The sequence below is a fragment of the Chenopodium album genome, chromosome 6 (genome assembly GCF_948465745.1).
Source record: "Chenopodium album chromosome 6, dcCheAlbu1.1, whole genome shotgun sequence".
Lineage (NCBI taxonomy): Eukaryota > Viridiplantae > Streptophyta > Magnoliopsida > Caryophyllales > Amaranthaceae > Chenopodium > Chenopodium album.
In genome coordinates, this window is record NC_137839.1 from 17,392,912 (window position 1) to 17,405,001 (window position 12,090).

Consider the following 12,090-nt stretch of genomic DNA (forward strand, 5'->3'; position numbering starts at 1 on the left):
CAGAAGTCATTATTCTGACCAAGTCAAGAATCCATAAGAGGTTACAATATTTTATAAGCCTTGACTTTTAAATCTCTAGTCGTTTGTTTGACCTTGAAGAAGGGTCAGTCCAAAAATTTAGTGTATAAATTTACCACTAATAAATCCAATCTTCACAACTTAAATTAGTTGATACATTCATATATTGCTCAAGAAAGGCATTCATTTATTTTCACCAAAAGGTTCGTGCTCTTGATTAGGTTTATATAAATCTCCAAATTTTATTCATGTAAGTTGGGTTTTTAAAATTTGATTAGTTGAATTAAATTATTTGCATGATATTTCTACTAATAATTTTATTTAAATAATTATACTGTAGTAATATAATTCACAACATTAGTTGTAAAAGTTGTTTAAAATATTTTTGCTTATTTTCCCTTGCTATCATTGTAATAGAATTTTCATCTAAGTTTTGTTTGGAATTTATAAATTTTTTCAAGGTAATAATCTCTTATAAAGGCTTCGAAACACCGCGAAAATTTGAAAGTAAAATAGCTATGGCCTCTATGGAGCCATCATCAATTGCAAACGAATCACTGCTGCAAAGCAACGAGCTATACAAGGTACGAGTAATAGCGTAGACATTAGGCAATTTTTTATTTATTTATTTATTTATTTTTTAAAATAAAACTTATGTCTTGTTAATTATCAAATGGTAGTATTTTTTGACTAAAATTTATAACAATATAATGTTTTAATAAAATGGATGATGGGCATTTGGGCAGTATATTTTGGAGACCACTGTATATCCAACGGAGCCAGCACCATTAAAGGAATTGAGAGATGTCACTACTTCTAACAATAATAACCCTCCTTTGTAAGTACTCGTTACGAAATTAGGAATACTACTTCTGTTCCAAATTAATTGTCATAGATTTTAATTTACGTCAACCCTACTTTAATTGTCTTCCTATTATAATTTTGATTTACCAATATTTTATTATCGTCTAGATCCTTTCACTACCAAAAGTCAAACAGCGAAGAAAGTAACATGTTACATATTTGACCTTGTACGTATTTTACGGTTTTATTGAATTGAATTAATTTCAGAGACAATGTTGGTATTACGTGTCCACTTGGTGGACAATATATAGGCATGCTCTTAAAGCTAGTGAATGCAAAAATGGTGATTGAAATTGGAGTTTCTACTGGATACATAACACTCTTAACTGCTCTCTCTATTCCAAAAGATGGCGAGGTAATTTAATTTAACTAAACCAAGCAAAATCCAATAAAATTACAATTTCATATGAATAATTAATGCGATTAATTATGATACCAATTTCTTTATGATCATACGCAGATTCTAGCCATAAGTCCATATGCAAAGTCCTATGAACTTGGTTTACCTATCATAAAGAAAGCAGGAGTTGAGCACAAAATCAACTTCATTGATTCCGAAGTGCTTCCCATTCTTGATCAATTTACCAAAGATGTAAGCACTCATCTACAAGCAACTTTCCTAAATAGTTAAATACTCCCTCTGTCCTAAATTTATTGTCACGTTATCCTTTCACGTATATATGATTTTATGAACTTCTCTTTTAATAATAATTGTAAAGAAATAGTATAGGTCTGTTATTTTCACATAATTTATATTTTTAAGGTGTAGGGATTAATTAATTAATTAATTTCAATGTACAATTTCAAATTATAATATATTGTAGATCGAGTTATATGTCTCTTATATGTAATTTTTAATTCTACAAATATTACCAGTAGTATTATTATATAAATGTGACAACTTTTCTCAAACAAGAGTACGAAAATTGTACTGTATGTAAATATGTAAATATATTACTTCAAGTTGATTTTAACTTGTCAATTACTGTGTTTTCTTATGCAGAAATTAAACTTGGGAAGCTTTGATTTTGCAATAATTAATGAAGCTCAGACCAATAATTACATTGATTACTATAAGAGATTAGTGAAGCTGGTAAAGATTGGAGGGTTAATTTGTTTTAGTAACACCCTATGCGAAGGGTATGTGGCTAAACAAGAGCAAGATGTGCTAGAAAACAAGAGACATTTTAGGCAACAATGTCTCAACTTCACTAAGGAAATATCACAAAATACTCAAGTAGAAATATGCCATTTACCATTAAGCAACGGTTTTCTCATGTGCAAGCGCCTTTACTAATAATTCTTCGATCAATTTGTGGTGATCCAAGTTTAATTTGTTGTACTTTAATTGTATGACCAATCATTTGTTTTTAATTGAATAATGATAATCATGATGTATGTTTAAGACTTGTAATTGAAATAGGATTACCCATTATTGTTATCAGTGTTATATATATATATATATATATATATATATATATATATATCCGGTGAGAATACTATACTTATGTGTGAACACTTTAAAATTTAGGACATTAGAAGAACTTTTTAGAACATATGCAACATCTTTTAGAACATCATACTTAACCATCTGTAGCATAGCTTTTAGAACAAAATTCCTAGAAATTTAGAACCTAGACTCAATGATTCTTATCACATATGTATGTAGACCCCTACTTTTGGCCTTCTGTCCCGACAGGAAGTGCAATGACGATAACTAAAACCATCACGATAAATAAAACCATCTTCGTGTTGAATCGAAGTGAAGAATGCTTATGGATAACTGGCTAAACTGCAAAAATACAAAAGACTAGCCCAAACCAAAAAAACAAAGGTAAACATGGAAGTGTTTGGGCTCACAGTTCTACCTTCCCTCCTCTTGTATTGTATGCTTTTTCTTTGATGATCTTGTGGATTTTTTGGATTAAATTTGGGTTTAGTTTAATGTGGGTATGATTGTTTTTTTATTAATCCGACGTTTTACTTTTCTGGGTCATTTTGTTTTGATGATAATTTTAATGGGTTTGCTTTGATTTTGTTTTCAGTGTTGTTCATTTGATTTGATAGTGCTTTAGGTTTTGATTACGGTGTTTTTTAATTGCTTCAAAGAATTGTTGTTGGTTTTTTTTGTGTTAATACAATTAAAATATTTGGGATGAAATTATATTATCTTATAAGCAAGGTGGAGAAATTGCGTGATCTTATAAGCAGGGTGGAGAAATTGCGTGATCTTATAAGCTTTGTATCATTGATGTATTCATGGGTAATTACATACATATAGACATATAGTGATATAAATGATATTTTTGTGGAATTTGTAGTTGCAAATTTTGATTAAAAGCGATGAAAAGGTAAGTTGTTCACTATTATTCTCTTATATGTTTATGCCCTTTGATGTTATGGGATTGGACAAAATTTTGATGCAGTTTTTTTTTCATGGAATTACAGTTTAAGCCAAATGAAATATTTGTTGTTGTGAAGTATTTTAAGGAGCCCAATACCCTTGCATCGACTGGGTTGCACCTTAGTGGAACTAAGTACATGGTTATTAACCTGGGGCTGTTATTCGTGGAAAGAAGGTATCGAATGTTACTAAATGGTTTTTATAGTTTGATCTGAGTTTGAGTTCTGTGTATTTTTACGGTGTTATGCTTTTTGTTTTCTTCTTCTATGCTTGTACGTTGCATGTAACTTTTTGTATGATCTAGAGGCATTCTTGGAAATAGGATCTGATACGTAAGGAATCTTTAATGTTTAGAGGACCTGTTTTCTCTATTGAGATGCCATGGTATTAGTTTCGGCGAGCTTTAGTTGTGGTAAACTAGATGAAGAAGGTAAAAATAGAGGTGTTTGGGTTGAAGGGTTAGAGCAACCTTCTATTTCAAGCGGTGAGTATTTCAACCGTCTATTTCAACCTGTCTGTTTCGGGTGAGCTTGAAACCGTTTCTAAGCGCAGAAAGGCAATGTAAGGGATGCATTCTTGCTAAGACTCCCCTACTTTTGGTAAGATATTTTCTGCAGGAATTCTTCCTCTAAAGTTTTGGGTCACATTCTGGCATAACTATCTATACCTAGGCTCATTTACTATGCTTTACTCACTTTAGGCAGGGCTTTAATTATATTGCTTTCTTAAATTAATGTATGTTTTAATTTTTTTATATATATTTTGGGTTTCCCATGCTTAAGTTCAGAAGGTTTTATGCCTAATTTACAACTATAGAGTTGTTTTCCTTAAGTCATAGTAGGATTGATCTTCCCACTTGTAGGGTTTTGCACACAAGTTCTACTAACTATGTATTTCTGAAGGTTGTATCTTAAGTGTTGAATCAATCTCTCTATTATCTGGTTCCTTTCTCTTTGAAAATAGTCATAGCATTGTGTTGTTCCGTTACATGATCATTTCCCAAAGGAAATTCCCTTTACATGCCAGCCATTCAGGTTTTGAAGCATCATTGTGGAAGGCTGCTACAGTTTCTCCACCTTTAATTTGTTGTAGATAGGAATTGTGATAGCCTACTAACCTGTAATATGAGATGAAAATGTGATTAATTAGATATTGTAGAGAGCACATGCTTCGTGTTTAGAACAAATGTCTAATATGTCTGGCTGTTTAATTTTACTCTCATATATGCTGACATTGAATACATCAAGTGAAATGTGTTAATTTTATTGAGTTTAATTGCTTGTGTGCTTTACTTTACGGATAGGCCTATTCATTTATATGCATTATGTCTTGCTTATAAGTTGTTTTTTCAAGGGGGTGGGGAGAAAGGAAGACGCAGTACTTCTTTTACCGGGGAATCAAGGCTACTATCAATTCTGATCAGGATGTGCCATACTGAAGGCCCCTTCATGTGGTAAATTTAAACCCTTTTGATAGCTATAGTATGAAACTATGACACCTGTAATCTTGATAAATTTGTTCATGGCCATTTAAACATACATAAATTTTGACAAGTTTGACGAGGTGCTCTCACCTCGTTGTAGTGTTGTTGAAGTTCTATATCTTTTTTGCATTTATAGATTGATATACTTATAGGTTTTGGTATATGCAGGCTGACTTTTCATCCCAATCAACATCGAAACAAGGTCCATGGAAAAAGGTAATTTGCTGTATTTTTGGTCTTCTTATTTTTTTGGTATTATGGATTTTTTGGAAGCTATCCTCATTTTGTTTTTGCTGAAGCATTTACTGATTGATCTCTTGATTTGAATGAGAATGTTTGTTATTTATATTATAGCTACATTGAAACCTTAAGTGTATTGCACTGAAAATAGATTATGATTGTATGTTTTATCTCTTGTGGTCAATTGATTTATAGATTTCTCAACTAAGTGTCTATAAAGACTTGAGAATACAAGCATTTGATGGTGTGATACAACAAATTCTATTATCTTCTACCATTAAATGTGACTTGTAGATTAACCCAAATGAGTGAAAATGATTTATACCGTATATTTTCAGGTTTGCTACTATTAATTTGGAAATACTGCTGGTAATTACTCATCTATGCACTACACATATTTCCTCTTTAAAATTGTAATTATTTTGTTCAATCAATTGATGTATGATATGCAATCGGATCAACGCTTAAGGAAGGCCATATCGCTGGGGTTGAATAAGCTTTCCATAAGACTATCGAATCCTGTAAAAACTTTTTGACATTACTCACCCTTCTGTTAGCCTTGATGGTATCCCCTTCTCTCTCTCTTAGATCACATTATCTAGATTTTTGTTCTAATTACGTTGTGGGTTATTGCTTATTTTGCTAAAATTTATTTTCATGTGAAAATCAAATTTTGACTTTTTTTCCGATGATTTTTGCTTTGTTCGTGAAGAGAATAACCAGGGAAGATGGAAAGTGAAAGGAAGCCAAGGTGAAAAGGTTCGGAGCTAAAGTGAGAAGGCTAACAGCGATAGAAAGAGCAGCATTAAGTGAGTTTCTTGATCCTCCAAGGCATTCAATTTTCGGTATCCTTGAATCCTTTGGCAAGTATCTTACTTTTGTAAATTATGTTTAGTCCATTGTTCATGTTTCTTTTTTTGGTATTTATTTTGGTGGATTTGAATTATGGGGTTTTGGTAATGTTTATTTATGCACTTAGACTGAAATTTTGTTATGAATTGGGGCATTTAATATTTAACGTGAATTCAGCTCAATTTCCACGCCATACAAGGGGTTTTCATTTCATTGAGAAGAGGGGAGGGGGCACGTAGGACTACGATTACTAAAAATGTTAAAACCATTAATGAGTGTGTGTGTTATATAGAGAGAGAGAAGAAGAAGAATAAGGATCAAGAGAAAGGGTAAAGGGAGAGAATGAAGGAATGACAGGGGAATAAGAAAGAGAGCCAAAAAAAATGACTATGTGATGGCTAAGATGATAAAGAATGATCGAGGTCCTCAAGGATACAATTCATACAAGGCACAGAAGAGTCATGACAATTAAAGCTCTTTTAGGAGACCGTTATAGAACATAATATCTTTTAAATGACATGACAAAAATATAAATTATAAAAGAGAATATCTTAATACCCATGACCATGTAAGATATATATATATATATATATATATATATATATATATATATATATATATATATATATATATATATATATATATATATATATATATATAGTAAAAAGGTGCGAGGAAGGGTGAGGGAGCAATTAGGACGAACTGATTATCAAGACCATAATAGATGAGTGAAAAGGAGAGAAGAATAGGAAGTAAGAGGAGGTAAGGGAGGAGCTGATGATGAGGGAACATAAGGACTAGAGGGAAATAGGGAATTTGTGACTTGACGATGTGAGAGAAAGAAGAGAAAGAGATAAGGAGCACTTGAGGTCAATTTTAAAATCGGGTAACAATAAACAAAAATATTAAAAGACTTAAAATTTGCAAAACCAAAAAAGAGTGAGTGATAAGTAGGGGAAAGAGAAGTAAAGGTGGTGGGGGGGAGCAAGTGATATGGAGTGTAGTTATGTTCTATGTGTGTTAAATGAAAGTGGTAATAACATATAACATTCTCAACATTAGTTTTGTGGATTCGACACTAATCATACTCACACGGGAGGTAGCGAAGGTCTAAAAATTATTTATTTGTCATCAATTATATAGTGCTTGTAATCTTCCACTTGTAAGAAGAGACAAAGACATGCACAAAATATTTAAGAAATTGTTTCTATTACTATTGGCATGAGATTTCTTAGTTTTGGTCAATATCAATTATTAAAATTTAATTACAAATAACCAAATATTAAAAACTATATATTCACAAAATATAGAAAAGCAATACCTTTCATTTGAAATGAAATTATCAACCTGTAAAAAGGGAAAAAGAACGAAAGGATAATTGAATGTCAAAATGCTCTTGGAGGCTTTCCAAAAATGTGTATCTTTTAAATTTTCTTAAATGAGGTAATGAAATGGATTACCATTCGATTTTCACATTCTTACATAACCAGCTTATTGTAAGTGCCTAAGTATGTGAGACCATTCTATATAACATGTATCTTATAGGTGTTTAATTTCCATGCAGATAAATCTCAAAGTTTTAGTTTAGCATGAGTATATAAAGGACCACATATCATAGAATTTAGTACCTGGTAATTGGTTTATAGCTACTATATCATACTTGACAGGCTAAAGTCGTATCACCCAATCAAAAGTATTACCTAAAACCACTAACTAAATATACATAGGGAAGTAGGGTCGAATCCACAGGGAAACGAGTCTTTCTATTCCTAATTAATTAATATAATTTAAATTATCAAGTAACCAAATTTGTTGTTGTTAAGGGAACTAAACTAATGAGATCTAGAGTAGGGAAGAAAAAAAGTAGGGAGAAATTAATGAATAAAGGACCTAGGGCATAGGTTCACTAATAAATAATACTACAGGGTAAAACATGAAAATCAATCATCAATGCATCAATTAACCAGATCATAAAGGGTTTTCGCTACGTATTATAATTAAAAAATTAATCTACCGGAATTAAATCTCATCTCTTGAATCTCGACTTAACCATTTATAAATTAACCTGATTATTGAAACTAAGCCTAAATATCAATTCTCATCTCTCGAATCTCGAATCAATATTGCTAAACTCGTACATAATAGACCAGCGCTAATCTAGTTGCATAGCATTAAATCAATCAATAGAAAATCAATCAAGCATTGACAATCGACAACAATAAACTACCCCTTCATATTATTTATGGATCCCCATAAACCCTGAAAAGAAAACTACTCACACATAATTAAATCTAAAGTAAACAAAGCAATTGAATAATACATGATCGAAGAAAGAGAATAAATTACTGAAATTAAAGGAGAAGAAATCGATACCAAAGTTCAAGGAAACAAGGGATGGAATTAAACCAAGAGTTGTAGAGAGAGAAATAAGAGAGAAAATAATACTAAGAGTTTAATTAAGAGGAGAGAGAAAGAGAAAAGATAGAGAGAGAAAGAGAAAATATAGAGAGAGAAAGAGAGAGTAGGAGAGAGAGATAGAGAGAGAAAGGAAGAGTGAGAGGGTGCCAAACTCGCATAACAAAAGCGTATTTTGTTGGGGTTTGGTGAGTCCGACTCACCGCGGAAGAAACCCGAGCCAAGGATCTCGCTCGCAATAATTAATACCACATAAGCATAACTAAATAAACACAAAGGGTAGAATAGGAATTATACCTTTGTCGCGTGCTTCGCCCGACCACTAGAACTCTTACTTGAAAGCGAGCCTCGATATTACGACGGCCTCCGACGGAGATCCACCCGCAACACGACCACCGACTTAAGGTCCATTGCCTTGGGGTTAGCAAGGCCCGACTAAGCCCGAGTAATTATATGAGTTCAAGGGTTTTTGCAATAGCAATGCCCTATTCAACTCTTACTCAAGCATCATTCCCAATACCCCAAGTTGGGTATTTATAGGGAATGATGAGAGTATGAAATTCTCTCCCATCAACGTGGGACAATGAGATTTTTCACATTCTATTTTAAAGCTAAAATAAAATAATTAAGCAAACTAGTAATAAATCAACAAGTGTCATGCATACATGAGGGAGTAGGTGAGGACCACTTGGAGGGGGGGGGGGAACTTGCTCCCCACTCTCTCCCTCACCTTGCGCCACTTGGCAACTCCCACTTGGGCACCAAGCCACCCAAGTGGGCTTCCCCTACTGCTGCTGCCTTGCTCTCGGTCCAGCTAGCCCCGCACCAAATGTGTGGGCTGCTTGCGAGGCTATTGCTAGCCCTCTCGACTAGCACGCCCACGCACATGTGTGCGGGCTGCTGCTAACATACCGCGCAACTAGTGCGGGCTGTAGGAGTTTATAGGTACTACGCAGTGGAAATAACATGAATCATATTCAATTAAGCACCTAATCCCAAGAATCACATGCATAACACACAAGACACATAATCATACCTTTGAAGCGTGAATTCCACGTAGCTATTCAACAGGGAAATCAGGGAGAGAAAAGAGCCCCAAATGTTGCTCCTCTACTTAGTCCACGAGATTCAAACGAGTCGTCCACCAATACTAGATTGGTCGAGTGATTGAGGAAAACCGCGATCACCACCTTTATGGACAACCGACCACCGCACGAACCACCACCACCACGAGACACCACCATGCGCCGAAGAGGAGGAGAGAGCCGTGAGAGAGAGGAGTATGAGAGGGGTTGGGTTTCGTGTTTGCTAATTAGGGTTTGGTCAAAAGATCAATTAATTGCATACATGCAAACCCTAGGCACCTAGTCTATTTATAATCCCATTATAATTAGACTAGGGCACGAAGCCCAAAATCCCTCTTAATCCCCTACATGGCCGGCCACCTAGAGAGATGAGGCCCATGATGGGCCTCGTCCTCTAATGCTCGATCTAGCTCCTTTGTGTGACCGTATAGGATCTGTCCAATTGGGCTTTGGCCTTATTTTACTAGTCCAAAGATCGTTAGTACCTTTAGCTATAACAAAACGACGAACCAAACATTCGGACATAATTATCTCGATAATTTGATCCAAATTATATATCTAGTAATTGCACACGAAGAAGACATAACTCCTTCAACCTCCCACTTGTTTGAGACAAGTGTGCAATATTCAAATTCCTTAAGTCAATATGTGTCGATTTGATAATATGATTGCATCACATGTCGAGATCATATTAATCTACAAATCGTTACTTGAAATCTGAGTTAGAATTACAAAACCAAATGATTACTGAGTAATGCATTTGAACGCAGCCACGTATTTTTTGAATTCTCCCTCTTCAAGTGGTCATGACACATTTCCTAATTAAATAGGTAGACTTAATCCAATCTTGTGGCAACAAGCCTCCCACTCAACTTTTGAAATAAACAGGAAATACCCTTTATAATCTCTAGTTACGACTAGACGTTTGAGTGTACCACAGTCATAACATCCATTGAATGAAATCAATGTTCCACTCATGTCAGAGGAATCCACTAATATATCCGGAAGCTGTATACTTGAACTTCAAGGTAGGTCCATAGTTCGATCATGCATCATTCGTGCATATTTAAGTGATTAACCGAGCATCACTATGCCCCTATAGCCCATGAAACTGCACTATCCAATCAATCTTACATGCTAGTCCATTTATTGAAATCATTTATGTCCACTTTAATGATCTCGAACTAGGAACTTAAATAATATATGAATTTTGTTCACCTGTAGGGTTTCATTCACCAGGTCATCAACCTGATGAGCCCATCAATTCACAAGTATTATGGACATTTTATTTAATTTCCAAAACCATAATTAAATAAGAGAAATAATAATTTCTGTTTTAAACATAATTATGCAAATTGATGCATTTCTTATGTACTCCCTCTGTCCCAGTTTACTTGCAACATTTTGACTGGACACGCTTGCCGATGCACATGTTTGACCGTTGATATCTTTTATTATATATTTATATAAGTTATAAAAAGTTTACATTAAGAAACTATACATTAAAATAGACCCAACAACATCTTACATGATTACATTTACTTTCATATAATAGTTAAAAAAGATGGTCAAAGGGAGATGTGTGAATAGTGCAAAAAGTCAAACCGTTGCAAGTAATTTGGGACGGAGGGAGTAATATGTTTTCTCAAAACATACACAACTTAAATTACATAACTTGCTTCAATCCTAAGACTTTAATATGAATTTCATACCTTAGTCTATGGAAGAGGTTTAGTGATTTCTCACTCATAATAAAACATTGCAGAACATGACCTCCCGCTGGTCGATGATCTCATAACTGAGGTGATATCTCATATCTATTAGTTTGGATTTGTGATGTGACCCTAGCTCCTTTGTTTTTGGCAAAGGTGACCTTTTAGTCACAAGACAATTTGATCCGAACTTCCTCTTTACACTGAGTATGCAACAACGCTTTGCATTGAACTCTTCAAGCTTACTGTACTTCTCCATACAGACATAAAATGTATCTAGATCAATATCTAGAACCATCTTGTCTATTTGGAAAAACTTGCATCCGTATAACCTTTCGACAACTTGTTTACCTTAAACACCATTAACTAGAAAAATTCCTTTAGTGCTTCTCAAGTACTCAAGGATTTGTTCTTGGTAACTTTCAGCATGCTTATTCTGAATTTGCTTGAAACCTGCTACATATGTACAAGTCATATGTAACATCTTGCTTTGTACATTTCATGGCATATATAATAATGGACCCTTTTGCAAAAGCATAAGGTACACTATCCATACAACTCAACTCTACTAGCTTTTGAAGGCACTGAGTTTTACTGAGTGTAATACCATGAGACATGGGAAGACATCCTCTCTTAGAGTCTTGCTTCTTGAACTTGTCAAGAACCTTATCAACATAAGTCTCTTGATTAAGTCCAATTATTCTTCAAGATTCACTTTGTGGATTTTGATTCCCAATATGTACCCAACATCTCCTAAGTCTTTCATATAGAAATGACTTCTTAACCACTGCTTGACTAATTCAAGCATTTATATGTCATTTAACATGAATTGTATGTCAACTACATACAAGACTAAGAAGACCAATTGCTCCCACTAAAATTCTTGTCTCTACAAGATTTCTCTTGTTCTTTCAAGGAAATCAAACTGTTTGATTGCCTAATCAAAACGAATGTTTCAACTCCCTAATGCTTACTTCAATCCATAAATGAATTTCTGAAGTTTGCAAAACATTTCTA

The 12,090-nt window shown here is 33.9% G+C and overlaps 3 protein-coding genes across 10 annotated transcripts in view; all 3 read left to right on the top strand.

Annotated features, from left to right (window-relative positions):
- The first annotated feature begins 172 nt into the window (after positions 1 to 172).
- Positions 173 to 2,289, top strand: LOC145634681 (putative caffeoyl-CoA O-methyltransferase At4g26220). The gene is made up of 6 exons (XM_081686083.1): positions 173 to 221; positions 480 to 602; positions 765 to 856; positions 1,090 to 1,237; positions 1,343 to 1,474; positions 1,886 to 2,289. The coding sequence occupies exons 2-6, from the start codon at positions 537 to 539 to the stop codon at positions 2,177 to 2,179; spliced, it is 732 nt and encodes a 243-aa protein (XP_081542209.1). The 5' UTR covers positions 173 to 221; positions 480 to 536; the 3' UTR covers positions 2,180 to 2,289.
- A 187-nt stretch (positions 2,290 to 2,476) lies between these two features.
- Positions 2,477 to 5,569, top strand: LOC145634682 (uncharacterized). 8 transcript variants are annotated; one of them, XR_014113474.1, is made up of 6 exons: positions 2,688 to 2,716; positions 3,204 to 3,233; positions 3,364 to 3,885; positions 4,640 to 4,739; positions 4,938 to 4,985; positions 5,479 to 5,569. XR_014113474.1 is itself a non-coding variant. In XM_081686085.1 (6 exons), exons 2-6 carry the CDS (start codon positions 3,226 to 3,228, stop codon positions 5,543 to 5,545), a joined length of 321 nt encoding a protein of 106 aa, XP_081542211.1. In that variant the 5' UTR covers positions 2,688 to 2,716; positions 3,204 to 3,225; the 3' UTR covers positions 5,546 to 5,569. The 8 variants fall into 8 exon arrangements, 3 of the variants coding, with proteins under 3 accessions (XP_081542211.1, XP_081542212.1, XP_081542210.1); XM_081686085.1 differs by having other exon boundaries at positions 3,364 to 3,461; XM_081686086.1 differs by having other exon boundaries at positions 3,364 to 3,461; positions 5,483 to 5,522.
- A 169-nt stretch (positions 5,570 to 5,738) lies between these two features.
- Positions 5,739 to 12,090, top strand: part of LOC145635929 (protein FAR1-RELATED SEQUENCE 8-like) — a 31,132-nt gene continuing 24,780 nt past the window's right edge. Inside the window, exon 1 of the mRNA XM_081687305.1 lies at positions 5,739 to 5,818. The gene's annotated coding sequence lies outside the window, so the exon portion shown is untranslated. The remainder of the gene's footprint in view (positions 5,819 to 12,090) is intronic.

Coding starts and splice junctions, on each gene's coding strand:
- LOC145634682 (XM_081686084.1), top strand. Junction 4,740..4,937: donor ACTGAAGGCCCCTTCATGTG/GTAAATTTAAAC, acceptor TGGTATATGCAG/GCTGACTTTTCATCCCAATC. Junction 4,986..5,347: donor AACAAGGTCCATGGAAAAAG/GTAATTTGCTGT, acceptor GTATATTTTCAG/GTTTGCTACTATTAATTTGG.
- LOC145634681 (XM_081686083.1), top strand. CDS start 537: ATGGCCTCTATGGAGCCATCATCAATTGCAAACGAATCACTGCTGCAA. Junction 857..1,089: donor AACAATAATAACCCTCCTTT/GTAAGTACTCGT, acceptor AATTAATTTCAG/AGACAATGTTGGTATTACGT. Junction 1,475..1,885: donor TTGATCAATTTACCAAAGAT/GTAAGCACTCAT, acceptor TTTCTTATGCAG/AAATTAAACTTGGGAAGCTT.